General features: G+C 51.5%; 2 protein-coding genes and 1 non-coding gene across 9 annotated transcripts; all 3 read right to left on the minus strand.

The window, feature by feature from the left end:
• Nucleotides 1-85: 85 nt before the first annotated feature.
• Nucleotides 86-1,284, minus strand: RPS17 (ribosomal protein S17). The gene is made up of 5 exons (XM_015872709.2): nt 1,176-1,284; nt 919-1,070; nt 690-795; nt 295-360; nt 86-208 (listed from the first exon to the last, which is right to left on the minus strand). Exons 1-5 carry the CDS (start codon nt 1,176-1,178, stop codon nt 128-130), a joined length of 408 nt encoding a protein of 135 aa, XP_015728195.1. The 5' UTR covers nt 1,179-1,284; the 3' UTR covers nt 86-127.
• On the minus strand, nt 509-640 carry LOC116653934. The gene has a single exon (XR_004308600.1). It is a non-coding gene; the product is annotated as a small nucleolar RNA SNORA71 (small nucleolar RNA).
• Nucleotides 1,285-2,759: 1,475 nt separating the features above from the next.
• Nucleotides 2,760-27,198, minus strand: CPEB1 (cytoplasmic polyadenylation element binding protein 1). 7 transcript variants are annotated; one of them, XM_015872739.2, is made up of 12 exons: nt 27,098-27,198; nt 26,592-26,769; nt 20,880-21,068; nt 9,157-9,383; nt 8,558-8,807; nt 8,332-8,445; nt 8,069-8,158; nt 6,999-7,135; nt 6,131-6,329; nt 4,636-4,730; nt 4,390-4,470; nt 2,760-4,148 (listed from the first exon to the last, which is right to left on the minus strand). In XM_015872739.2, exons 1-12 carry the CDS (start codon nt 27,110-27,112, stop codon nt 4,038-4,040), a joined length of 1,686 nt encoding a protein of 561 aa, XP_015728225.1. In that variant the 5' UTR covers nt 27,113-27,198; the 3' UTR covers nt 2,760-4,037. The 7 variants fall into 7 exon arrangements, with proteins under 7 accessions (XP_015728225.1, XP_015728222.1, XP_015728226.1 ...); XM_015872736.2 differs by having other exon boundaries at nt 8,054-8,158; XM_015872740.2 differs by lacking the exon at nt 27,098-27,198 and having other exon boundaries at nt 8,105-8,158; nt 26,592-26,910.
• Nucleotides 27,199-27,887: the final 689 nt, after the last annotated feature.

A 27,887-nucleotide genomic window follows, 5' to 3' on the forward strand; every position in this document is an offset into this window, starting at 1 on the left:
AGCCCTTATCTCACCCTGACACCTCAGATGCAGCACCCAGAGCGATGACACCCTCCGTGGGCTTTGAAAGAACGATCAGGCTGAGTTGGTTTCCCACATTTATTGTAAAAGCAACATAACGAGCTGCTCAGAGAGCGCCTCGTGGTGTTTTGAAGTTCATCCCCACTGTGGGCTGCGTCACCTGAAGGTTGGACAGGCTGCCAAAGTCCTGGAAATAGAGCTCAGGGTCAGCAATGAGCCTAGACACCACTAAGAGAAGAAGCAGAGCCCTCATAGGGGACATGAGCTACTCACCAGCAGCTTCAGCATCTCCTTGGTGTCTGGGTCCACTTCAATGATCTCCTGATCAAGAGCAGAGACCTGGGGGTGGAAGCGAGACCAGGGGTGAGCTTTAGAGCACAAATAATCAGACCGAACTGCACAAAAGCAGCGTTCGCTTTGTGCTCTGATTATTTGTGCTTTTAGCTCTCAGCATCACAAGAGATAACAAAGAGGAACACAAAACCAATGTCTGAACGCAACAGGGTTCGGAAGGGATGGCACAGCCCCATCCAAACACGGGAAACGCTTTCACATCGCTCTCCCTGCACTATCAATGACCGGATCACACAACAGACCACGATCACTTTCGAATGCAGGTTCGGATAGTCCCATATCCAGCCCTTAGAGCCCCTCCCTTGAGGCCGTACCTCGGGTACGTAGTTATCCCTGCGCTCTCGTTCTTCCTCCTGTAGTTTAATGGAGATACCGCGGACTGGGCCGCGCTGGATGCGCTTCATCAGGTGGGTCACATACCTGCGGGATGGGCGGCGTGACACACAGATAGACACACAGTTACACAGACAGACACACAGACGGACACACAGACACACAGACAGACACACAGACACACACGGTCCCGGCCCGGCCCGCTCTCACCCCGCGATCTTATTGCGCAGCTTCTTGCTGGGGATGATGGCGATCTCCTCACACACCCGCTTGTTGGTGTGGAAGTCATTCCCCAGCCGGGTGTAGTACTTCTCGATGATCACCCGCGCCGCCTTCTTCACTGTCTTCGTCCTCACGCGTCCCTGCGGGGACACGCATCGCTCGTCTCCGACCGCCCTCCGCCCCTACGGCCCCGCGGGGAGCGGATCTGGAGGCGGATGGCGGCGGATGGCGGCGGACGGACTCACCATGGCTGCGGCGGCCGCGGAGAAAGAGAACGCGGAGGAGGAGCGGAAGCGCGAGGGGACGGCGGAAGCGAGCGGAGCGCACAGCGCCCCCTGGCGGGGTGGAGGACAAACACGGCCCTAGAGGCGCGGAGGGAGCGGTGAGGGCGGCCCCTGCAGGCCGTACTGCGCTACGGAATCACAGAGCGAGCCGGGCTGGAAGGGACCTCAAGGACCACGTAGTTCCAACCCCCTGCCTGGCAGGGCCACCAAACATACACCTTTACTAGATCAGGTTGCCCAGGGCCCCGTCCAACCTGGCCTTGAACACCTCCAAGGACGGGACATCCACAACCTCCCTGAGCAGCCTGTTCCAGGGCCTAACCACTCTCCTAGAGAAGAGCTTCCCCCTAACATCCAACCTAAATCTTCCCTCTTTTAACTTCAAACCATTTCCCCTAGTCCTGCTATTATCAGCCCTTTCCAAGAGTTTACTCCCCTCCTGGGAATAAGTTCCCTTCAGGTACTGAAAGGCTGCAATGAGGTCACCCCGCAACCTTCTCTTCTCCAGGCTGAACAAACCCAACTCCCTCAGCCTGTCCTCATAGGGGAGGTGCTCCAGCCCCCTGATCATCTTCCTGTCCCTCCTCTGGACCCTTTCCAAAATCTCCATGTCTTTTTTGTACTGAGGGCTCCACACCTGGACACGGTACAACAGATGGGGCCTCACAAGAGCCGAGTAGAGAGGGACGATCACCTCCCTATCCCTGCTGACCACCCCTCTCCTGATGGAGCCCAGGATCCCATTTGCTTTCCGGGCTGCCAGAGCGCACTGTTGGCTCATGTTGAGTCTTTCATCCATCAGGACCCCCAGGTCCTTCTCTGCCGAGCTGCTCTCAAGGACCACTCCTCCCAGCCTGTACAGGTGCCTGGGGTTCTTCCAGCCCAAGTGCAAAACCTTGCACTTGGCTGTGTTGAACCTCATTAGGTTCACCCGAGAACCTAATGCTGTGCGTCAGTACAGCCCAGAATGGCTTTGAGTCCAAGTGGAACCGTGGTCCCATTTGGGCACTACCAGCCTCCCATAGGCACTAAGGACTGTGACACGGCCCAGCCCCCCCCGCAGCCACAGGGCTCCCATCCCATCCCATCCTGCAGCCCAGAGGTGTAGCCGGCATTGGGGAAAACTACAGGGCTGTGCCAGCCCCATAAACTCAAGCATGATTAGTTTGGTGATGCATGTACAGAACCAAAGCCCCCCCCCTCCCCTCCAGGGAGAGGGCTATTCCCTTCTATCAGGTATAGGTAGTTCCCTTGTATCAAGAACCCAGGAGCCCCCTTGTATCAGGTACAGGTAGTTCCCTTGTATCAGGAACCCAGGGGAGCAGGTAGGGCCCTTCAGGGGCAGCCAATTGCCTGCTGAGAAGCCACCTCCAGCTGGAACCTACAGCCCAAAGCCTGAAGCTGCACATCCCATACCTGGATGGTATCCACATCACCCCCAGAGTTACCTCATCTTTATCATAGGAGATGACGACAGCTTTAACCCAGGAGCACAGAGCTCATCCCCGAGGTGCACGTGGGCAGAAAGAAGAGAGCACAGAGGGCTTTTTTGCTGCAACGTGTTTATTATGTGCCAAAAACTACACCACAGCTTACTCCACGCATCTGTAGGAAAGTGCAGTCTTGCCTGCATATACTACAATGAGGTAGAGACTTCACACACAGCTTCACGACAACCCCACAAAGAGCAGCTGGGATATGCAACAATGCAACATCAGCTCAGCAGGAGAGGGAGGAAATTATGACACTGGTTCTTTGGCACACAGCTTCTGATAGAGGGGAAAGTAAAAAGAACACAAAAAAAAAACTATTCTCGAATCCCAGCAGCATTTCGGTTGACTGCACCATTCCTTCATACGCTTCTGAAACAAAAGGAAGAGTACTTGTCCCCTCTAAGAGAAAGGGCTCCTACGAACCTCCATTCATCCGCCAAAACGCAGCCCTTTTTTAGCTAGTTACAAAAGGAAAGTAAGTCCTGTGACTTTGTGATTAAAAACCTCTATCAACCCCCCTTAAGTGCAACAAACTATTTAAAACTATATACAGCAGCTCAGAGATCATTTATCCGGTCCAGTCTCGTATCCAGAAATCCTGTCCTGTTTCTGTTGCAAACGCCCCGATTTACAACATCCCGCCAGCAGCCCCCAGACACTAATTGCAATAATGTTAAAAGCTGCCAGGAAAGAAAAAAATCTCTCGTTTCAAACGACTTAAAAACTGTTTTAAGAGTGTAAAAAGGAACTGGTAAAAACCCTTGAGCGTAAAATATGAAATATGATTTGGTTTAAATGAAGAGCAAAGTCTCCTTTTGTTGTTACAGTAAAAAACGCCAGCTGAACATTCAGTTTATGCCGTTCAGATGGGGGTTAAATGAATGGAAAGGCACTGTATGGCAACTGCAAAAAAATGGAGCCAATGAGACCTGCATTATTACCATCAGTATTGCAAGGAATGTAAAAAAGCGCCTTTAATAAATAAAAATCCTAAGTGAAGGCATCTGCATCAACACCTTCTCAACAACGCGGCCCTTTTTGCTTCTCGTCAAACTAGGAACCAAAGTCTGGGAACTGCAGAATCACTTGAGCGAGGGGACACTCCTCCCCCCCCCAAAAAAAACCCCAAACAAAACCCGACAAAACTCACTGTGCATTAGTGCAGAAACAAAAAGACCAGCAAGTGCAAACGTGAATGTAAGATTATCCCATTAGTCCTCAGGAAGCGCGTTCCCAGCCTGGGTCTGGCACCAGCAGGCACGCTCGTGCGCTCTCCGCTTGGCAGGTTAACAAAAGGACTTTCCCCCACGCCCGCACCCCGACTGCCACTTTAGCTGGAGTCCCCGTTCTTCTGGTTGCGCATCAGCGGGCGGTGGTGACGCAGGACCTCCATGGAGTGCTGCCAGTGCCAGCAGGAGCGGCAGAAGTACTTGAAGCAGATCTGCAGGGAAAGCAGGGGGGAAACAATGCCAGTCAGGATGGGCTGACAGCCAACCCCCCCCTCCCTGCTCCCACAACCAGCAGAGACCTCCAAAGGCTGTGTGCAGCCTGGGGCTCCTGCTTCAGCACCGCACCCCATCCTCCAAGCAGCACTTGGCAAGGACAACACACGACCCCAGGCACCCCAGTTGTGAAAAGCAGAGCCTGCTCATCCACACAGCACTGCCAGGAGGAAACATTACCTGGTCCCTGCAGAAGAAAGGGCCAGGCTGACTGCTGCACACTTGGCACATGGAGTCCTCCAGGTACGGGTCGATCTGAACCTGCACCAGAAACCAGGCAGTCAGCACAAAATAAGAGACAACGCAGACCCAGCAGGACCACCTGGAGCAGCTTCAGAGGGACACAGGGCCGTGCTGCTCAGGGTGCCCCAGCAGCAGCACCCATCCCCTACATGCTCAGCTCTCCATCCACCCCACTCCTCTCACCTTTTTAGTGAACTTGGTGGTTTTGATTTCTACAAACGCAGCAGTCACTGCCTTCAGGTAGCTGCGCTGGTTGTTGAAGGTGACGCGGCCAGACCCTGGGAGAAGCCAGAGCACAAGTGTTAGTCCAAGGCAGTGCCCAGGGGCAGGAAGCACACTCAGTGGCTGGTTAGGATGTGGCAGTGCTCCTGAAATAAGCTGGTGCTGAGACAGCTCAGCAGTTTTTATTTTAAGCCTCCCACTCATCCCAGAGTCCTGCATTTTGCATCCTTGCTGGCAGCCAGCAGTGCTCCTGCACCACTTGTTCCCAGCCAAGTTTTATTATGCTGCAGAAAAACCAACCCATGCTTACCTACAAGTTATCTTTGTTAGCTTAACAGAAGCTCTGACTGACACAATGCTCCTGTATGCTGGCAGCTGGAGCTGAAGGCATTGCTCAGAATACGTTTATGCTTTGTCCAGGCCCCCCAGCCAGTCCTGCAGTGCTGGGTGGATGCCAGGGGCTGCTCTGGGCATTAAGCTGCACTTAAGAATCACAGCTGGGCTCAGGGGATTCTTCTCTCCAAGGTCACATACACCCAGGGCAGTGGCTCTCTTCTAACTCCAAGGGCTTGCGGCCCCCCTTCTGCAACTCCTCATGACCATAGTCAGGCACTGATTCATCATACAACCTGACTCTGCCTGAGAGCACTCAGCAGGAGGCATGTTGCTGCCTTCATGAGCCTTCTGCCAATGCAGAGACCGTCAGGGGAGTCTGGAGCAGTGTCTCCTGTGCTGAGACTTCAGCCACCCTTAAACCAAGTGAAAGCACAGTTCATTTACTGAGCTCAGCTCACACTGCTACAGCTCTAACTCCACAAAGCTGAAGCAGAAATCTGCTGTTCAGAGCCAGATCTCTCTCACTGGAGGGAATGACCTGAGCTCAGCACAAGGAGGCTTCAAGGTTGTGCTCTAGGCCCTAATGCTGCCAGCACAGAACAGCTTGTTGCTGGGCAAGGATTCGAGACTTCATACAGTCTTATGGGAACAACAAGCTTACAGTCTACCTCCATTCCCCACTTCTCAGGACTACCCCCCAAAAGCCACTTCAACATCTAGTACCACAAACATATCCTAAACCCAGGCCTTGGACACAAACCTTGACCAGAAGTCTGAAAGCTGTGTAAGGACAGTGCCAAACAGCATGTCAGGATCATTGGCAGCTGACTGACTGGCTGTGCACAGCACTGAACCAGGGCAGAAAGCCCTTCAGCAGTGACTGAAGGTGTCAAAAACCCCAAGCTGCTGCAGAACAACCCAGGACCTTCCAGTTGCCAGGCTCCGTCAGCACACCCAAGGCTCGACTTGCATCCCTACATCCTTGTGGGACATCCACTCCCAGGGATGGCTGCCTGTCCTGCTAGCTGCTTGCTCCCCAGAACTCACTATGGGATCAAGCAGCAGGCACTGTTTGCAGCCTAGGCATCTTCAAGTGTACCACAGTGGAGTGAGCACTCACCAATGGGGTACTTGTGCTTGTCCGTGTCAATGCCAGCATAGATCACCCCTCCAAACAGGTCACACATGACAGCTGCCAGGGCCTCTGCATTCAGCATCCCATGCAGAGCCCCCACAAACACAGTTTTGCTGGGATCCAGCCGCTGGGAGGGGCTGCGCACAAAGTTACTGTCTGCCAGCACCCACGGGATCACCTGCACCTGAAATGGTGTGCAAGCAGGTCAGTAAGCCAGCAGGAACCAGCCCAGGCCCTCAAGACTTCACCCCCAGTTTGCAAATGCCTCTTTAATTAAAGTTGTTCAGTGTCCACATCCAAGTCACAGCAGTTCTGGAGCAAGGAGAACACACACCACCCTGCTCTGCTTTCAAAGTGGAATCCAAAACACAGGTCAGTCCACTGGGACTGGCAGCCAGGGAACAACCCATGCATGACCAATTTTACCTTACATTCCTAGCTCAGAAGCTTATTGTTGAAAGGGATTGACAAAACCACCCACTGCCAACTCCAACAGGAGCTTCCATCTGCTAGACAGCTGATACAGGGCTCTGAAGAGGAGCAGCTTCTGCCAGAGCTAAATCACCAGGCACAGAAGTGTGCCAATAGCCAGACAACAGGAAAGCTGTCTGGAGTGCAATTAGTTTGTACCTGTCTAGGTGAGCTGAATCTTGATTCTTTAACTCTACAAACTTGTAAGTAGTACCTGATCTACATTTAAGGCCTCGCTCCCGCACAGGGCAGCACCTGCAGTGTCTGCCTGCAGTAAGCACCAAACTCATCCCTTCTGGAAGCAGGCAGAGTTTAGTAAGGACTAGAGCACAATAAGTATCTCTGCAGAATGAGCGTATGCAGAAATGGTGTGCCTGCTCACCTCTTTGCAGCGCATTCTGCGGCTGGACATCTTGAAATAGTACTCACTGAGCCCATCGGGGCTCAGCAGGTCCTGTGAGCATGCCTGCAGCAGAGCACGCACAGACTTCTCTGATTCAAACACCAGGTAAACGTACCCTGTGGAGGTTAAAGGTAGAAAAACAGCATTAGGACTGCGGTAAAGGACAAAGGATCACCTCAGTTTTCAGATTCCTTCAGAATAACTGCCAGTACTTTCAGCATCTGCACTGCATCTCTGTTGCTCTGCCCAATCCCTTCTTGCAGGAGGCTCCTGCTCAAGTACTACAGGCAAGATCTACTATTGACATTCAGAGCTGGAGAAAAGCCTACCTCTCCATCAGAAGATACCTGTACTCAGGGTCATCTATGTCACAGCCTCTTTACACAGCCACATCTAGATGTGACAAGGGGCCACAATGGGCCTGGCCACAGCACAGGCTGCAGGAGAGTAGGTTTGGCTTTGCACATCAGATGTCTGAGCCCAGAAACTTCAAAGCAGAGCTCTACATCACTGTCAGTGCCAGCACTCAATATCTCACATCACTCTGGTGATCAAGCAAGGCCATTAGACACTGCCAGCCTATATACCAGTCACCATGTTTGTCATGCTGAAGCTCATTACGGCTTACATATCAACCCAACAACTTCAGGATTTAGCCCAGAGGTTGCTCACCTCACTGGTACCCACCGCTTTCTGCGAACTTTTGCATTCACCACACACTTCATGCCAAGGGTGTGTGTGTCTTGGGTGCTTGCACTGGCAGAGAATAGCAGCCACAACCAGAGCAGAATGGACCCATACTAGTCTCTAGAAGCATCAACAGGTGTTTCGCACCCCAGTGCTTCAACCCATCCCTGCTAGGGACAGGCCAGAGGTGACAGTGCTCTGCAGCCCCAGTGCTGACTCAGGTGAGAGTGAGACGTTTACCCTAGGGTGCTCAGTACCATCCAGTCACCAGCATGCAGCCATACCATCCCAGCATCTGTGCTGTAACATAGCATGGGAAAAAAGTAACCCTACCGTGTCGCTATTACCTTTAGGCATATTACCTTTGGGAGGGCAGCGTGGGTGTTTGCCATCCTTACCAGGCCACTGCACACTCAGTGAGCCAAATGCACGGAAGGTGTTGATCAGTCCAACTGCATATGGGAGGAAAGAAGTCAGTGTCTTTACAAACACCTACACCCCCATATTGCTCCAGCTCCCTGCCTCCCACCATGAGCTACAGGGGCTGGCAACAGCACCCCATGGAGAATAAAAAGCCCACCTGGTGCCCAGCCAAGGCAGGAGCACCTGGATGCAGGCTGCTCACCTTCTGTGATGTCCCATGGGACTCCCCCTAGGAACACTTTGCAGGAGTAGACAGGGTTCTTGTAGTTTCTTGGGGGCAGCTGCCCACTCCAGGTGCAGGTTGCTTCATTCACAGCTTGGACAAACACAAGCAGAGCTCAGAACAGGAGCACACACTTCCCACTCCCCCATAAGACTCTAAGTAAACACAGTTACTGAAGCCAGCTAAGACCCACTATTTTAATTACCTGCTGCTTGCCTGTGCAGCCTGGCTTCTCTTTCAATACTGAAGGGATCTTCTGGAGTGTCCAGGAGATCCCAGGAAGGCCACGCAGAAGCTCCAGGCCATCTTTTTGATGCACTGGCTGGGGGGGAAGTGACTGTAGCCAAGGCAGCTTGATCTTGTTCCATCCGTGATCCCACTCCCATCTTGAGGGGGTCTCTTGACACCCCACTAAGGGGCAGGAAGGGCAGAGGTGGGGAGATGCGAAGGCTTGACTGCAAGAGAAAACCCACATAAGAACCAGTCTTCCAAGCAGGACACAAGCACAGACTGGGTCAGCGAGATAGATGCTCGCCTTGCTTGCTGGCTTCCAAATTTAGCTGCACTTCAGGGAGCCTGAGCAGGCTAGACCCATTTTACTCTAGAAAAAGTGGGCCTACAGAGGGGTACAGACAAAACAGAAGGACAATAAATGGCACAGAAAGGAGCTCAAGAGGAGCCCAGGCTGGAGGCAGCTGTACCCACTGACACTAGCCCTGCACACCTGCACTCTCCAGAAGCGTGGAGAGGTGCCACAAAGCAGAGAACCAGGCTGCAGAGAGCAAATGTAGGGCCCAAACTTACAATCAAGTCCGAGAGGTGGTCAGAGCCCGAGCTGAACCCGCTGGTGTCTGAGTCAGAAGGGCTGCTGGAACGAGAGTCCAGAATGGAGCGGGAATCCAGGCGGGAATTCCTTAGTGCCGGCACAGGAAACTTTTCTGATATGTCTGAGCCAATGGGGTCGAGGGGCAGGAAACCCAGTGGGGGCTTCCCCAGGACACTCCCCAGAGGGCTACTCAGCATGTTGAGAACTGCAAGAGAGAAACAGCCCATGTTTTTGAAGTCAGACTTGTGTACAAGAGCCAATAGACAAGTATGCAACAGACTGCTTCCCCACACAGTAGATCTTCCCTTCTGCTGAGGAGGAAAAAGAAAATGCCTTGTTATGAAGCAAGCTGAGTGCTGGAACATCCAGGGGCACTCAGCTCCCTGCTCTGCAGACCAGCATGAGAGGGAAGGCAGCCTGTACTTGGCCACATGCATCCCATGGAGGCCACGGCCCCAGCCAGCTCTATTCAAGAGGAGCAAGTCTCAGCAAGCTGAGCATGTCCCCAAACTCAACAAAAAGAGCAAAGCATTCAGAAATGGTTTTAATTATTCAGAGGCTGCAAAACAAGGCAGCCTGCCCCGAAGCTTTCAGTTTTCAGGGAAGAAAATTTGGGATCCACTTGATAGCCTCCTAACTACCTGATCTCAGGTCTTAACCCAGGTTTTCAGGAGCTCTTGTACAGAATGAGTAACAATTTAACAGTGTCCCCAGAACAGGTAAGTAACAAAAAAACACTATCACACTGAGGAACACTACAATCAGTAGGTACTAGCACTGCCCCAGAGTCAGAGAAAGCTGCCCAAAGCAGGGAGAGAGGTCACACCAGGCCCAATCCCCACACCTGCTGGAAGCTGCCATCTCTACTTCCATGCTACGCAGTAAGCAATCTCAAAACATCAACAGGAAACCCAGCCTGGCACAAGCTGGTTCCCAAGAAAATAAGGCAGAACTGATCCACAGGAGCTCACTGCTGGACCCACAGCCCCCTGCACATTTGTAGGGCTTTACCTCTGAAAGTTTCCCTAGCAGAGGCACCAGCCCCTCCCCTTCCACACACTTCAGCCACAGCACAGGGCTGGACTAAGCACTGTGCCAAAAAGGTACTTGGAAACAGACCGCCAGACAGGGAGCTTTCTGAGTATCTGCTCAACTCCCCCCTGCAGCAGAACTCACACCCAAACCAGCAACAGTCAGTACAACACCACAGCCACAGCAAGCCTCAGCAGTACTTACAAGCAGCGGGACTCAAGAGGAGAAGCAGCAAACCGAGGGAGAGCTGCTGCAGGCAGCTTACAGCCGGGAGGAGGCTGCTCCCTCCTTGTCACAGCACAGAGCTGGGCAGAGCATCTCCCAGCCCAGGCAAGCTGCGCTACGCTGGTTCGCCGACTTCTCCAAAGCCACGTGATTGCATTTAAAAATACAGCCAGCATATTGTTCAAAGGAGACAGCTGAATTTGTTAAGCAGGCTCAAAAATCTGATTAGTCACTAAACACTACAGGAGTCAGCAAAGCAGCTGATCCCACGGCCCAAGCCTCATGGCTGGCAAGCACTCCAGCACTGATGCCCTCCTCCTAGCAGGCAACACAGCCCTGAAACTCCACTCCTAGTCACAGCACTACCTCTGAAGTCACAGGAGCAGCACCTCAACCAGGTTGCAGCAGCAAGGGGTCAAGGGCAAAGCAGAACCGCCCTGAATTGTTCTCAGGAGCTCAGGGGTTTCACCTTCATCCACACTGCCCCACACTGACTTGCTAAAGCCACTGCTGATGAATTTTCTCCCAGGACTGCTGGGATGTCACTGCAGCTAGGAAAACAATAAGACCAGCAGGAGTGTCCGAGAGCAGCAGGACTATTGGCCTTTTAAGGGGTCAAGTGCTCAGGCATCTGAAAAGCACAGGGCAGCTGAATTGCAGCACCTACCACCAAGTTGGCAACAAGTAATCTCTGGTTCTGAAAGCACTGGCATCCTGCTGTTAATACAGATGGATTTTATTTATTCCAGAAGCTTCCTAACAGCTCTGCATGCCGAGCTTCTGAGAGACCCCACAAGACCCCAGATGGTCCAAGGGTTTGGAAGAACACAGCAGCCCTCAGGGACATGAGGAGGCAGAGCTGCAAGCCAGGCTCACTGCTTGTTCCTCTGCATCTGTCAAGCAATCAACGTTGCACTCCCTGGAGCCAGCCTCTGCAGATAGCCCAGGAAACACTGGCACTGGAGGCCAGACCTTGCTTCCTTCCGCACATCTCCACTGCCCCAGAGTACCCAAATGCAGGCAGCTCCCTGCACTCAGATGATCTGGGCCACTCAATAAAAACACCGTTCTTTCTGGGACGTTGCCTTGTCCCTCCTGCCTTCCTGCAGAAGAGGAGACTTGAACCATCTTTAGTGCATAAGCAAGATGCATCAGCAACTTCTGGTATCAAGGGCATCCCTGGAGATCCTGAAGTGGAAATGCAGACAGACAATATTTCCCCCTCCCCAGTCCACTTAGTCTGAGCAGCAAATTGCAAGCAACTAAGTATTTTTCACACTTATGCTGGAAATTTCAATCTGAGGGTCAACATGATTCCCTTTGACAGCAGCAACAGCGTATGGAGCACAGCGGGTCACAGAAACCTTCTGGAACTTTTCAGTCCTCTGCTCAGAGCTGCAAGAGAGGCACATGCCAACTCTCCTTTGCAGTGGACAGAAAAACCAATAGCTTTTAATAGAAACTCTGCTCTGACTTTTGACTCACTGCTGCAGCTCTAATGACTGAATTCGGAGCCAGCGTGCTCCATCTCTGAGCACGTCAGCCAGACACTGACAGATTTAAAAGCAGTCTTGACACCAGTGTGGCACTACTCCATACAGCAGGTGCTCAGGTCGCTCTCTAGAGAATGAGGATCTAGTCCTGTTCCTTGCTGGAGCTTCTCCTCACAAATGCCATCATAGCAGCACTGGTGCTATGTGCCCTCTTCACTCCTACACCATCTTGGGGCTCCAAGACACAAACATCTTGAATCCATCACACCCAAGATGCCCAAGCCACATGTTTCACAGCAGGAGCATACAGCCACAAGCTCAGCTTCTTCCAGCTAATTCTGTCCTGTAAACTCCATTTAACCCCTTAACTCTGCACACCAGCCACTGAGCTGCCATGAACTTATCCTGCTCCACCAGAGCAGACCACAGTTGGTGGCATACACCCTGGGAAAGGCACCCCAACAGCAAGACATCCAATACCCAACACAGCCCATCTCGCTTTTTATTCTTCCACGCTCCAGCTAGGTTTGCAATGTAATGCACTTGGCATTAAGGAAATATGGCTTTCTTCCCTGAGTACAATGATTTACAGCCACTTAAGGATTAGACCTTCCTGGTAGTTTTGACCAAATATATTTCACAAGAAGCAGATGTAAAGATGAGCCCTGCATAGCCAGGCTTACTACTGCTAGCAGCTTAGGGAAGGACTCTGGATAAATAAAAAACACATTACCACTATGCTGGTAACAAAAAACACTCCACTGTCTTGAGTAAGACCTTAAGATAAGCACTGGTAACTGAATTCCTAATCCTGGCAGTAGAAAGTTCTGCCACTGTTGAGCTGTGTTCCCACTGATGACACCTGTCTCCGCTTCAGGCTGCAAGAGACCACACAACAGAACAAGCACATTCAGCACAGCTGCAATCACAGCAGCACCTCTGCTGCATGGTGTATCAGTTCCAGACAAGTCCTCTAGAAAATGAGCTCTGCTCAGTGCAAGAACACACATCACACTTCTGTGTCCTTTTGCTCAAGATCTTCCCAACAGAAACACTGTTCTCAGCTCCCCCCCAAACACGCACATGTAACTCTGGGCACCCACAAGACACTCCTGCTAAGCCCAGCAGTATGCCAGGCCCTGGATCTCTGCATTACAAGCATGCAGGTGCCAGACATTTCTTGATGTGTACATGATGCTGCTTTTGGCACCAAGCACTAGATAAGCACAGGCACCCACTTTTTGAAGTCACGCTCTAAATACATATTGCAGCCTTTGAAAGCTCACGCAGAGCTGGAGACGGCCTATTCAGAAGGGACCAGAGCTTGCATGAGCAGGTCAGCAACACTGAGCCCTTCAGATGGCTGCTTTTGCAGGCTGACGGCACCAGCAAGGTTAGAGAAAGCCTGCCCCACTGTCCTTACCTCCTTGTGGGTGCAGGGGTAAAGAAATGAAGAGGAACACATATCAGGACAAGCAGGGCAGAGGCGGTGGCTTTCAGAGCCACCACGCTTCTACCTTCTACTTACTGACATCTGCTGTGCCCAGTGCCATACACGCATTTGAGGCACAGTGGCAGAGGAGGGAAGCAGTGTGATCAAGGCCCTGGGGACTGAACACAGTGCAGTTTCTTTGTCATTTGTCAAATAAGCCTGTAGAGGGGAAAAAAGGGCTGATGTCCCAAACAATACCCTGCTGCAGTTCCAGAAAAACAGCTCGTCCGCAGTTTCTACTGCCCAACCAGACTCTACCCTGGTGGGGTGGGAAAAGGCTGAATGTTTTAGTCAGCCAAAAAGCAGCACCTCCCACAGACACCAGGCAGCTTCATGGTATGAGAAACATTTGCATGTCTGAAAGGCAAACGGGCACCTTAACCACCTCCTACAGCTACAGCTAACGCCTCTGTAGTCACAGCAGTGATGCAGCCAAGCAGGCTGCCAAAGCCAGTTCTCCCCCTTCCACCATGCTAGGCTGCTCACCACAGGGATGGAGCAATCCACACTGCAGACTAACCCAAAGCCAAGTTTTAGCACTTGCCTGTATACACTGAGCATCACACTGCCTGGGGGAGCCAGAACACCTGTGGCCACTGAAAAAAAGAAATGGGCAAAATCTGCAGCAGACAAACACTAACAACAACAAAAAAAAACCCTTCTTCCTAAGCACAGCAGCCACAGGACATGGAGGCTGAAGGGGATTTTGCAGCCTTACACGTTCAGACCTCACCAAAGCCAGACCCAGCACCACCAATCTGAGCATGGATACCTCCTGAGGACTGGCTCAAACCCTCTTCATTTCACTATGCTCCCAATAGTGATTGAGAAAAATCACTGCCATGCTGGGAAGATTCACCTTAAGCAGGACTGTAACATCACAACAGAAGCCTCAGTCACCTCATACCAAATGCCAACATCTAAGGAAAGCAACATCCAGATCTGCAAGCATCATCTGCCCGTAGCAAACAACATGTAAATAGTAACTTTCACACAGCCCTTTTTGTTTCTGAACTATAGAAGAGGAACCTCTGCTCTGACAGATTCTTCATTTGGGACAAAGAAGAACTGAGGATATTCAGGCAGCTATTTCTGGTTTGCAACAAATGAGGCAGGGGAATAGAAAAAAAAAAAAGCAGCATGATCCCACAGCTGAACCACAGAATTAGAGTCAGGACACCTGAGGTCTATTCTTGGTTCTGGCACCAACGTGCTAAGTCACTTCCCCAGCATGCCCTGAGAAATGGAAACAACAGCAGCAGGAACAGAGGCTTGTCGCCTTTTGCTTATTAATGTTTGTGAGCACAGACCCTCCTCCTGCTCTGAGCAAGCAGGACCTGGCTGACAACATACTTGACAGCTCCTTCACGCAGGGAATTTAGTATGATATTTCTGGGAGGGGAAAACAGATGCCTAGGGTAGATCTAAAATCAGTAAGGACAGCTAAATACAACCCAGGATTTTACAAGTATGCAGGCAAAACTCATTAAGTAGGCTGCCACAACTTCGTCTTTAAAGAGATCAGAACACTGAAATACAGCAAGGTCTAACATGTATCAATCCTGGAGAAATTTAAAAGCCAACATATTCAGGTCAAATTCCACACAACAAGCCTCAGATCTGCAAGCCACAAGAACAAACACTTCTATATTTAAGAACTAAACTCCTCTCAATTATCTGCTGCAGCACCCAGGGTGCAAATTCTGCAGCATGTGTTAGCTTCTGTGATATCAAGGCTGAAGCTGACTCATTTTCATTGCTCAGCTGCATCACAGTTTGTGGGGGTGTCAAGTCAATCGGGATACCAGGCTTCAGAAAAGTTCTTCAGAGGATGTCTGGGTGAGGCAGCAGGCTGCAGCAAAGGAAGAGCAACTAAAGACAGTCTGCGGTCCCAATCACAAGCCTGAGCTGGCAGCAGCACAGCCATCACCTGTGATTCAGCGGTTTTGCCAGCATATAAGGGAACAATGCAACAGAGGAGCTCCAAGAGGCAGACACCAGGCACAAAGACAGGGCACTGGCTGGAGGGACCCCATCCAGCAGGAGGGCACTGTCCCCATCCTGTTTACTGAGTCCCATGTTGTCACAGCTCTGCGCTTTTTGGGAGCCGGTGGATATTTCCAAGCCAGCTCCAGCTCAGTGAGACACTGGTGATTTGTCTCAAGCCCATGGCCAGGCAGGGTCAGAGCAGCCATGCTTCAGTAGTTTTCTCTCCGCTCTGGGCAGCTGCAGTATGGATGAGAACTTCCAGAAGTGAAGTCCCCTCCAACCCAACCTACCCCCCAACACCTGCTACCCCCTCTTACAGCAACAGCACAAAAAGTCTGCTCAGAGGGATTTCAGCTGCCACAAACTGCCAGAGACTGCCCTGCTGGTTCACCTGTGTCCCCAGTGCCTCAGCAGCAACAAAAGTCATTCACAAACTTGACCCAAAGGTGGCAGCAGACCAAGTCTCTCACAGCTTCTCTGCCCAGCAGGCATCCCTCCCACTGCTCAGACATCCAGTGGCACGCAGGTTGGAAGAAGACTTACCTGCCTTATTTTGTACAATTTTGGGGATGACTATTAACCTCGCACTCTTCTGCTACCTCCAATGGCCAGGCAGCAGCAACAACCCCTTGGGATGCTCTGAGGAACGCAAAATGACATCCTTCTCTCCAGAAGGAAAGGGACTCCTATTGGTGCACCCCTACTCCTGCATGCTGCCTCCAGCGCAAGACAAGAGCTACCCTGATCAACTCCCATTCTTGCTGGATCTAAGAAGAGATGCTGGTTAGGTTTCTGTTTAAGTTGGTCACCCACTTGCATCTTCTCTTTTACAGCATCAGCACAAGTAGAAAATAAACCTGTTTGGGAAAAGCTGCTCAAATGGAAGCTCTAAGAACTAGATTAAGAGCAACTTCTGCTAGAAACCAATTGCAAACTCAACGTTTTGATACTTGTGCTTCTTTGATACATACGTTATTCTGCTAAAGATAAAAAACTGCTTCTACATGAACAGCCTGTATTTGTCAAGTGCGCTGTGCTTTCTATTCCACAGCACAGCTGGGAAATCAGCCCATGAAGTTGCTGAAATACCCTCACGACAAGTGCACATTAACATCCTCACTGAGTGTGTTCTCCAAAAAGCCCTACTGAAGCTATGAGGGTATGCAAAAAATTTCCTGTAAGGGCATTGTGTAGGTACTGCACAAATGCAACAGCCAAACAGGAGACCACACAAGCCAAGCCAGCTCCCAGCTTTGAGCACAAGATATCTTCCATTACCACATTTAATTGTAATTAATCTCCAAATATAAAGTTTGCACTCCACAAGTCTGCAGATGATACTAAGCTGAGCAGTGCAGCTGATCCATCGGAGGGAAGGGAAGCCATGCAGAAGGACCTGGACATGCTGGAGAAGCGGGCCCACAAAAACCTAATGAAGTTCACTAAGGCCAAGTGCAGGGTACTGCAAGTCTCCAATCTCAACCCTGGTCTGTGCCACAGCTACAGTTAGTACTACACCACAGAAAGCAAGGTGCTTCCTGCTGCCAAAGCTAACCAGATCTGGAGAACAGGACTTCTCAGTTACCTGCTGCCATGTACATGGTATGCTAAGAACAGTTTGAAAGCAGCCAGTCCTGTCCTCAGGGAGCAGCTCACAAGTCCCCCTCACTGTTCACAAGACATTAGGCCAGGAGTCCATGGAAATGCTGTGTTTCCACCTGTGCAACAGCTCTCATCTTTCAAGAGACATCCTCCTTCAGGAGATGGGGTTTTACCTGGCAGACTCCACACAGAGGCTTTAACTCTCATCCAGGCAATGCACAACAGCTTGCCTGCAGCTCCAGCCCAGATTTCAAGCAGCCACAGATAACTGGTACATTCACGTTTGCTGAAGAAGAAAGTTGCTGCACTCCAGGAAGCAGGAAAATTAAGAACTGAGAACTACCTCTGCTCATTTCCCAGCACTAGAGCTGTAACCTTGCAGGATGAGATGGCAGTAAAGGGTATCTATGCAGCTGGAGCTGCAGCTTCCAGAGCAGATTCAAGATAAGGTAGAATTTGCTGTTCTACCAGGGTGATGCTTAGGAATTCGGTGATATTTAGGAACTGCTTATCTGTTCAGGCCATCCTTACCCAAAGAGGGTGTTCAGGCCTTCAGTAGGCAAAGCCATCACCAGCAATTCCCCAAAGCACTGGTAGCAGCCTACAGTGCAGTCCTAGAGGCTGGTGATCTGTTAAGGGAGGCTAAAGGAACAAGCTCCTTCTGTTTACAATGATGTGAACAAAGCAGAAGGCTAGAAATGACCCCAAGCACCACCCGCATCTGGGCCAGAATCTGTCAGCCAGTAACCAGATGCAACACAGGACAGAGACCCAGAGCACGCTCAGGGGAACAGCACAGAAAACTCCTCCAGTGCACCTGCTAACTGCTAAGACCCACTTTAACAGACTGCTTCTAAAATACTTTCCCAGTAGGTAAGACTGCCTGTTCCACATAAGTTGAAGCTAACCCTATGCAGGACAGACCAGGCAAGCCAGCCCAAGCTGTCCAGGGAGACAAGAAATCCATATGTGGATTTGCTCAGTTCTTGGGGCAAGCTGGAATAACACTGCACTGCTTGCACTCCTGTAGGAACAGGGAAAATAAAGGATATCACCACCAAGAGCTGTCCCACCTCACTGGCTGCCATAAAGACAGAACTTGATGCAAGCTGTTGCCTGATGTGAGATACCTGAAAGAAGGGGAAACCTTGCCTCTAGAAATGCAGCTGGGATTCCAGAACTGGAAGCACTTGAGGTCAGTTTCCTGCTAAAGCCCCTCCCTAGGCCACAGTGCAGCTGTCTGTGGCTGAATGAAGTACCTCTAGCCTGACAGACCTAGTGGCAGCAGTGGGCTTGATGTGCCTTCTCTGCTATGAGACAGCAGTTCACTCCTACAGCCAATAGATGCAAACAGCTCCAGCCTGCAGCAGCTGCTGCCTCCCAGAGAGGCTCTCTCAGACACCAGCTTCAGGGCCTGGCAGTGCAGCTGGCATGCTCTCAAGGGCTAAGGACATATCCACAGCGCATTACGGCACTGCACCCAGAAGAAAGGCACACTGCAAACAGCCTGGTCTGCACACAGGCATTTCAGCATCCCTTTGGCAAGTGGGACAGGAGCATACAAACCACCCTCACTATACCTCATCACAGCACCCAGTCCTGCAACATGGCACTGCTCAAGGTGCACAAGGTGACCCAGAAAGTCTGCAGCCAGTAGGTCCTTCCCTTTGGCTCAGAGCTCTGCACTCACAGCAGAGAAGGTACCAGCTCATCAGTACTCAAGTACAGGCACTGCAGGGGATCACATTAGCAGTATTTTTAGCCTGATTGTTAGGTTTTTACATTTAAAAAAAAAAACCAACAAAAAAAAAACAACACACTTCCACTCTTCTAACCACCTCCCCGTGGGTCTGTGCAGCTGAGTCACTGCTGGAACCTTCCAATGGTCGGCTGCCAGTAGCACAGCAACACCATCCTCACCCAGCCCCTAGACACAGTCCACTGTTGACACACTTGCCTGCAGGACACACCACTGGAGAAGCCCAGGCTGCAAGTCCAGGCATCAGGAGCACCCAGACATGGCAGCACCCTGCTTACGTCCTCCCTCTTCCAGCCATGGCACAGCCGGGATGCTGTAAACATCAGCTGCTGGGACTTGTACAGCATTCAGATACAGGAACACTCCCTCACCGCTCAGAGAGGAGCTCTGCAGCCTTCCTCAGGAGGCTCCCAAGCTACACAGCCTCCCAAGGCGATCTGTGTTGCTACTCCAGGGCATTCAGAGAGCAGAAGCTCTGGCTCTGCAGACGTGGGAGGTGTGGGCAGGCTTAAGCTACATGCAGCCATGCACAGATACCAGCACTACACTTCTCTACACTTCTTGAAGAAGGAAATTAACACACAAGCATGACAACAAGCACTTCTGGCCTTACCACTGCACATCCTGAAGGCAAGGAGGGATGGAGAGGGGCAAATGCCATCTCAGGAACATGACAGCTTTTGTCATACAGCCTGAGACTCTCTGGGGTAAGGAGCACAGTTGCATTTGAGCTGGTTTACACCCCAGCCACCCCCACCTCCAGTTCCAAGGAAATACCAGAAATAACAAATGGTGGAAATTGAAGTTATCAGTGCAGGTGCCTTAGGACAGGCTATGCAAAGAGCTCTTTATATCCCCATCATCCCATGATTTTTCAGCAGGCAATGACTGAAGGACACGTAGCAAGAGCATGGTATTCCCTTGCTCACTAGGGGAAACCCTGAGGACCATGTGCTACAGCAGAGCAAGACTAGAGCTGCTGCAGCATGACTGTAACAAACCTGAGCACCTGTGCCAGGGCTCACACTTCAGCTTGCATTCCCTGCATTACAGAAACTGGATGTGGGTAGGCCCGGGAGGTATCTACATTCCTAACAGCAGCAACTTCATGCCTGGAGCCTCCTGTGTCACCCCAATCTGTGCAGAAATGCACTGCCCTTTTAACAAAGCAACAGCACGCTGCTATAAAGGGATGAGTTTCTGTAGCAACCAGACTGAACTTGTACAAACTCTGCCAAAGCACTAGATCTTTCCACGGACTGATACTTGAAAGAGCACAGCAGTGCTTGCAGAGCTGCTCTTACAACCCTATGGGGCTGGAAAATAAATTAATGCCTCTCTATCACAGCCAGATCCCCAAATCCAGGGAGATGTCATGCATGTAACACCCCTTCCTCCTCCTGCACACACGCAGCTTTACAGAGGACTGGTGCTTCAGCAAGAGTTCTGACTCCCGCATGGTGCTAGGTACTCCAAGCAGCTCCCTGCCCCACCAGAACTGAGAGCAGACTGGGTAGGACTGAGGGAAGGGCAAGGCAACAGCAAGGCTGCTATCTCACAAGCAGCTGATCACACAGGTTTGCGCAGGGCCACAGGAGTTAAAAACAAGAAGCCATTCTGCTGCGTCTCCTCAGAGCAGTCATTTAGCAGAAGCAAGAAAGTGTCTCTCCAAATGCTGCAGGCAGCTTGGCCCCGAACACAGAGCCAGGTGCTGTTGTGGCAAGGGTGTCCCTCTGCAAGCACACATCCTGCCAATCACCAGGGATTTCTGCTGGCTGCAAAGTTGATCTCTGCTCACAGCTGGCATGCTCAGCTCCAAGGCACCACACCCCCAACCCACCCAGGGAGAACGTTCCTGCTCTGTTGCATTATTCCTCTGCCAGCCCAGGCACTTCTGCATGCAGCTAACAGACAGCAGAGCAAAAGGGGCTGTGGCACAGCTTCCCAACTCAACCCTGCCCTCACCACATTACACAAGCGGTAGAGGCTGATAAACCCCCACCAGTAGCTACCAGCACTCTATTACACTCAGCATTAGCTTAAAAAGGGCAAAAAAAACCCAAAACAAATTAATCCAACAACTGTTGCAGCACGAATCAGCAGACTCACCGGATTGCGGGCTAGTTTGTGCAGCAGCATCAGAGTCCTGGGTGCTCCAAGGTCTGTCCCACCCCGTAAGGCTGAGGGACTGCAGGCCAAGGCACAGGTCATTGGTGTCAGGGAGGCCGCGGGAAGACTCTTGCGTGGATGTGGGGAAAAGCATCCTGCTCGCCGCTGCTTCGTCAGAGTCCTGGAAGTCTGCTCAGATGGAGAACAAACAGAAGCTGGAGAGTTCAGGGCTGCTTTTTTCTTTCAAAAGGAGTTTTCCAAAGCATTAAGCCCCACGGCAGGTCTTGTGCTGCTCTGAAGCTGCTGCCACCACAGCCAGCAGTCGCACCCCAAAAGGAAGGGCCACCATATGTCCAGGATCTAGCCCCCCCCACCCCCTCAGCCCCTCCACCTTCCTATCCCGCCTGCATTACTGACTGGGTCAGCATGTGACCAGGCTGCTGATGCTTACTGTGCTGACAGTGACGTCACTCAGCCATGCAACAGAACCGCATCAGCTCTTACAAGATAGAGGTAAGAAGAAAGGATGGATTCCCCCGAAAAAGAAGGCAGCAAGCAGGAGGAGGGAAGGGACACAGCTCTGGTAAGCCAAGCAGCACAAAGCAGAGCTCCACAGCACAGCAGACAGCAATCCCCCCAGCAACGACAAAGCAGACAGTTAGTTTGAGTGCTACCCAGCTCTCCCGTCCCCGCCTCCCTTCCACCCACAAAACCCAAAAAACACTTTAGTCCTGGACAGCCTCCAGCTGCTGGCTCCAATTCAGAGCCCAACGCAAAGCTTCACAATTCTGCTAGCATCATCTGTTCGGCTCAGCCACTCTGTCACCCTGACTCTGCATTGTTTACCACTGAGTAACAAGGATAACCTTCACACACCCCCAGCCCCCCAAACTACTGAGCATGTTATCCCGCTCCAGTCCGTGTGAGTGCTGCACACCGATCCCATTTCCCATCGGGATTTTCCGCGGCCTATTTCCCTTCCACCCGCTGGTCTCCCCCATCCCTCCCCTCCCTGCACAAGCCCACAGTACTGGAGACAGCAGGCTCCTGCCTCGGTTTAAGCCTGTGCCAACAGCCTAAGGAAACAGCAGGTTCATAGCCTGCAAATTCTAGCTTCGTGTAGGATCTGGGGGCTGATGAAACCACACGATGCTCCAAATATCTGAGTCAGAGGGTATTTATAAGCTGGCTCCTCGGCTGTGGCAGCTGTCTCCTCCTCCCCCTGCCCCCTTCCCTCCCACCGTGCCATCATATGTGCACCCTGCATGCACCACTCGCAGCTCCAGCCCATCACATTATCCCTTCACATGCCATCCCAGACACCCCAGAGTCCTCTTCCATTCAGCTGGCATGAAGGTGAGGCCCTCACTTTCATCCTATGGTGGTTTCAGGAGCCCATGCTCCATGGTCAGGATGTGACAGGGCAGAACAGTACAGGACCTGACTGGGATAGCATCCACACATTCTCCTGCTCCCTTAAAATTACCAGTGCAAGCTGCAGCACCAACTTGGTCACATTTCAACCAAGCACCTGTAACAGCACAGAGTATTTTTCTGACAGTATCACACAGCATCTTCAACTGGGTGTTTCCTGCATTTCTTCCTCCAGTAAAGTTTTTCCTTTTGGACAAGCCCTAAAAGCATTAGCAACCCAGCTGTAGGGAGAAGAGGACAAAAGCACATTGCTCAGACAACTCAGTTCCCACAGCAACCACAACTCGCCCATATGAATATGCAGCATTGCTGTGATTATGGCAATGCACAAGTGCTCTGCTCAAGCCCACAGCCCTGGCAAGGGCAAACCACCTTCCCTGTGGGCAGCAGGATCTCATCACCAGGTTCTCTACCACCTTCAAGAACAGCCCTGATCACACAATCTTCTGGCAAGCAGGACATGGGGCAGATGGGATTAATTTCCTACAGAAATTCAGTCCAAACAATCACAACCTCAAGTTAGTTGCAAGTACGTTCCTACCAAATATTAGTTTCACTTTGCAACCCAATGCTTTGCTGCAGCCTTTTCCAAGCCCAAATGTTGCAACCTGGACTTCTCCTGGAGCTACCGCTGGAACCCAACCACGCTGGCAGAGGGAGCTGCATTGCTGCACTGGGCTTGTGCCCAAGCCAGCTGGGTTTTGTTTCAGCCGCATTCTGAGGTCCTTAGCACAAGACCTCCTAACAAGCTGCATCTCAGCACAGGTCAGCCCTTAGGTTCAACCCCACCAGCTGGCTTACACAGGCTGCAGCCACCTGCCCCCATTCCCTCCACTCCCCACTCAAACCAGATTAACAGTTCCCCAGCTGGGCTAGGGAGCCCATGTAGTTAAAGCCACACCACCAGGAGTTAGCTGTAGCCTGGCTCCTTTCCTCAGTCTGGTATGTAGTGTGGCTGCACCAGCCAGGCATTTGAAACATAAGAGTACTTAGGAAATTACAACCTAAACCTGCATGGAGAGAACAAGGCACTGAGCTTGTAGTGTGAGGAAGAGCTGGAAGTAGAGTGATTAAGCCCACCTGCATTAAACACAGGCTGCAGCCACATGGAGGTCTCCCACCCTCCCACTCCTTTGTAGCAGAACACTGCTAAGACTTCCACAAACAAGGCTCTCAAGAGTAGGGCATATATACACAACCAGGCTGCAAAGCAGAAAGAAAGGCTCACTGACACTCCAAGACATCTTGGTGCACAACAGCACTGCTCAAGGTTGACCTTTTAAATCCAGTCCAGCAAAGCAGAAGACAAAGTGAGCATTTCTAAGCCAAATGGGTCACAGCAGAGGCACCCTTTTGCCTTTCCCATCTTTTATCCCTCTAGTTCCAAAGGCTAGGAGTTGCACCTGTGAAAATTAAGCTTCTCAAATATGATTTGCACACAAGACTAAAATAAATCTTCAGCAAAAGCCTTTAGAGGATGAGCCAGTGGGACTTCTCAGGTACAACCAAGGATCACTGGGGGCTTAGGAAAGCTCTTCTTAGGCATAAACCTACTAGTTGCACAACTAAGAGTCTTCCAGATTACAGGGAAGATGCTAAGTAGAGAAATCTGGTGCCACAGGAACCATCTCTTTAAAGGCATCTGCCTTATTTTGGTTACCACAAGCACCTGAGCAGATGCAACCAACAATTCAGGAAGCTACACAGGCTGCAACCGAGCTGCTGCTTCACTTACCTCACCAAGCAAGGGACTGCTGTAGGACTACTGCATCAAAACCTGACTGCGCACCTCACCAGCACAGCAGGTCAGGAGACCCACAGGAAGCCCACTGCATCTTCAGCACGTGTCAAAGGCAGCGGACATCGCCTCTTTCAAGGGTGCATAGGTACCAAATTTAGTTATCCCAGCCTCACATACCAGGCATACAGAATTTACTTGGGAAAGCAGAACAGCCCTCAGTGCAGCCTGGGTGCAGCTGACACCTCATTTAACCTAAGCAGGGCCACGTGCAGATGACCATTCACAGCACATTCACAGCATTTTGTCCCCTCACATCCAGTGCTCCTGGCACATATGCTGGTGGCTGCAAGGCTGTGAAGAACACAGGCACTCACATTGTTGTACCATGGAGTACTTTGTGGGTGGCTCAATAAGAGATGCCATTAGCTAACTGCAATTGAGAGTGGGCAGGAAGCAGATTTAGTTTGCATTTGTCCTTTAGTTTTTCTTAGGTAAAGCAGATACTTGGAATCATTACGGGCTGATGGGCCGCACCATCAGCTTTACACACAATTTGGCACCTCAAGGCACTCCCACCCTGCACAATGGGTGGTTGATTTACAACAAAATAATGGCTATATTTAGAGTACTTGTTAGCCATCTTAAGCCTGCTTGCTTGAGATGAAACTCCGGTCAGTTTAGCCAGGTGAGCAAACAAAGGCTAAAGAGAAGGAGCTTTACTCTCTGTTCTACTTAATTAAGCCGGACACGGTGCCTACAGAACAGACTGGCAATTTCCAAAGCTGTTTTAGCTTTCTTAACCAAAACTTGCAGCGGCACCTTCCACCCAGCAACGCCTGGCTTTCAAGACTGGCAAACGACTTCATCTGAAAAAGCCATACGACAAAAGCTAGTTAAAGACTGGCTTTGCTCATCTCCTTACCCAGACTGGGCTGAGCACGCATGCCACCACAGTGAGGAAGCTCTGCCTTTCAAGGCTGGTTCTCTGGAGAGAAGCAGCTATTTGGAAACAATCCTGTCTCCAAAGCCACCAGACAAGTTCTACAGTTGCACTACCACACTGTGCCCTACAGCACCAGCCTGACCTGAGCCTTATGTCTGGGAAGTTCTAGGAGCAAGCACCCATAAGGAGGTCTAACATAAAAACCACACAGCAGTCAGGGCCTCACAACTCCAATCATATTGACAAAGCATTTAAGTTCACCAAGGAATATCAACAACTGCAAGGTGATCTTTAACATTGGGTATGCCCAAGTAAGTCTCTTACAGCAGTCCCTTTGCCATATAGCTCTGCCTAGTAACTTTCCAAATGCGTCAGAAACAAAAGCATGAATGAGGCTTTTGCCGTATATTACTCAGTCTGATGTCATTCTGACCAGCACACCTTGACCCCATGTTAGCAAAAGGCCACGAACTCCTGCAGTCCCTCCTCCACTGCGTATAATCCTCTTACTGCTGAATGGCATTGCTTAAACACACATCCAATCCAGGATAAATTCAGTTTGACCTGAGGAAACAACTGAGAAGCTTGAGGACTACAAATAGATTTGAAGTGCAAGGATTTCCCCTGCTGAAGCACATCTCTCCCAAGAAACTTTATGCAGTTCCCAACAGAGGCACCACATCCCAGCAGCATCATGGGTTTATTACTCCCTTGCCCTTCCAGCACATCAAGACTACATGCAATACTGACAGCTACTCTGAGTCTAACAGTTCAACAGCAGCCTCTACAAAAGCATTAATAACCATAACACTGACCAGAATGAGTTAATATTCGCTACGCAACCTCTCAGAAGCTGACAATGCATCTCCAGAGCTGTTCCACCAGCCACGTCGGGTATAGATCTCTACCTAGAAGGGAACAATCCACACTCCCTCTGGCATTTCTGCAATGACAGCGCAGATCACATGGCCAGATCAGCCCCTGGTGCACAGGGCTAAACCCTTTAAATACTCAGGAGATTAAGCTGCGCTGGAAGTTACCTGGTAGCAGTCACTGTGCTAGTTCAGAACAAAACTGCACTACATAAGCAGCCACCATATCCGTTAGACACCAGTTTGCAACTTCCTGCACCTGGAGAGTTAAGAAAACCTGCCACCAAGAGCAGCTGCAAGTGGATCCTGCCAGTTTACAAGGTTACCAGTTGATGAGGTTTTTCCCTTTACTTCCCATTTTGATTTGAGACAGGTCTAGAGAACCTGTTTGCTTCCAATAATGGCCAGTAATAGAGATTGCTCTTCCTGCCTCTGACTTATGGGGTCCATCAGTGCTCTGGCCAGGACCCAAAGCCTTGACACAAGCACTGCTGCACCAGCAACACCAGGCTGTGGGCAGGTACATTTTCTAGCAGACCTCCCCAACTCTAAAGGGACAAGAGCACATCCTTTAGTTACACTAAAGTAACTCTGAGCCCAACACTGCTCATTTTGGCACACAGCCTCGTGTTCTAAAGCAAATCAAGTGGAAAGCAGAGTGCTCCCGCTGCCCCCAGGCTGCAGGAGTAGGGCCTGCCACACCACTGCCACAGCTACGTCACCTGGCAAGGCATCGCGCTTGCTTTTAGTCATAGGAGTGGTGCAGACACCACTGAAGTCCAAAGAGTTGTCCAGCATGGCATTTATCCTGCGGAATATATCTGCATTGCTGCAAGTGGAAAGGGCAGGGGCATCTGGGCTGTCCCAGCAGTCCTTTACGCTCCTCCCTCTGTCTTCCTTCTGGAAAGAGAGAAGGAGCATCAGTGGCGAGCAGGGCAGCGACTATCAGCCCGCTTTAAAACCCCTGTAAGCCTCAGGTCACTTCACCGTCCTGTTTTAGGCTCAAGTTCCCCATTACCCGTGGGCAATCACAGCGATCCCCCCCCCCACCCTCGGGGCCGCCCCCGACGCTCTCCTCAGCGCCGCCTTTCCCGCCCAATCTCCTCAGCTCCCCGCTCCCGCCCGGCGCTCACCCCACCGCCCACGTGCGGAGTCACGTGACGGCGGTGCTCTCTCTCCCCCCCGCTCCCCTCCTCCCCGTTACCGCGCATGCTCGCTGCTCGCTCACCGGCGGGAAGGCCATGAGCGCTGCCGGGCGGGAGCGCGGTCGGAGCGGCTGCAGGCAGCGCCCCGCAGCACCGCGGCCTTTTATGGCCCGGCGCGCATGCGCGCGGCGCCGCCTCGCGCCCCCTCGGGCCGTTGTCCCGGTCCCTGTGGCGAGGCGCAGCTGTGCTCGTCAGCCGGGAGTGCGGGAACACCTGGCGGCCTCACGGGGAGCCAGCACACAGCGAGCGTTCGGCTCGGCTTGGAACGGACCGGCGCCATGATGGAGCTCCAGCCTTACCCAGGGCCCACCCGTGTCCTCGTCACCTCTGGGGATGGGGAGCACAGCGCCTCACCGCCTCTGGGTGCCCTCACACCTCACCTCCACATCCCTCCTGATAGTTTAAAGCTGTTCTCCCATCTCTATCGCCATCAGTGTGAAGAGTGTTGAGGGATATGATTGAACTGGGAAGTGTTGGTGATGGTTGGACTCGATGATCTTCTAGGTCTTTTCCAACCTTGATAATTCTGTGATTCTGAGTCATTCCCTTTCCTGTGCACACCCCACTCAGAATCACGCAGAATCACAGAATGAGCCGGGTTGGAAGGGACCTCAAGGATCATGTAGTTCCAACCCCCTGCCTGGCAGGGCCACCAAACATACACATTTACTAGATCAGGTTGCCCAGGGCCCCGTCCAACCTGGCCTTGAACACCTCCAAGGACGAGGCATCCACAACCTCCCTGGGCAGCCTGTTCCAGGACCTAACCACTCTCCTAGTGAAGAATGGTTACACACCTACAGGAAAAAGTCA

This window comes from Coturnix japonica, chromosome 10 (assembly GCF_001577835.2).
Source record: "Coturnix japonica isolate 7356 chromosome 10, Coturnix japonica 2.1, whole genome shotgun sequence".
NCBI classification, from domain to species: domain Eukaryota; kingdom Metazoa; phylum Chordata; class Aves; order Galliformes; family Phasianidae; genus Coturnix; species Coturnix japonica.

What these genes read in the sequence shown, in the direction of transcription:
- CPEB1 (XM_015872735.2), bottom strand. Translation starts at nt 26,790, where the DNA reads ATGCTCCTTCTCTCTTTCCAGAAGGAAGACAGAGGGAGGAGCGTAAAG. An exon ending in GCAGAATGCGCTGCAAAGAG is followed by an intron (nt 6,330 to 6,998) that starts GTGAGCAGGCAC and finishes ACACCATTTCAG; the next exon opens with GTGCAGGTGATCCCGTGGGT. An exon ending in CTTTCTTCTGCAGGGACCAG is followed by an intron (nt 4,149 to 4,389) that starts GTAATGTTTCCT and finishes CTTTCCCTGCAG; the next exon opens with ATCTGCTTCAAGTACTTCTG.
- RPS17 (XM_015872709.2), bottom strand. An exon ending in CTGCGCAATAAGATCGCGGG is followed by an intron (nt 796 to 918) that starts GTGAGAGCGGGC and finishes CCCATCCCGCAG; the next exon opens with GTATGTGACCCACCTGATGA. An exon ending in AGGAGATGCTGAAGCTGCTG is followed by an intron (nt 209 to 294) that starts GTGAGTAGCTCA and finishes CTCTATTTCCAG; the next exon opens with GACTTTGGCAGCCTGTCCAA.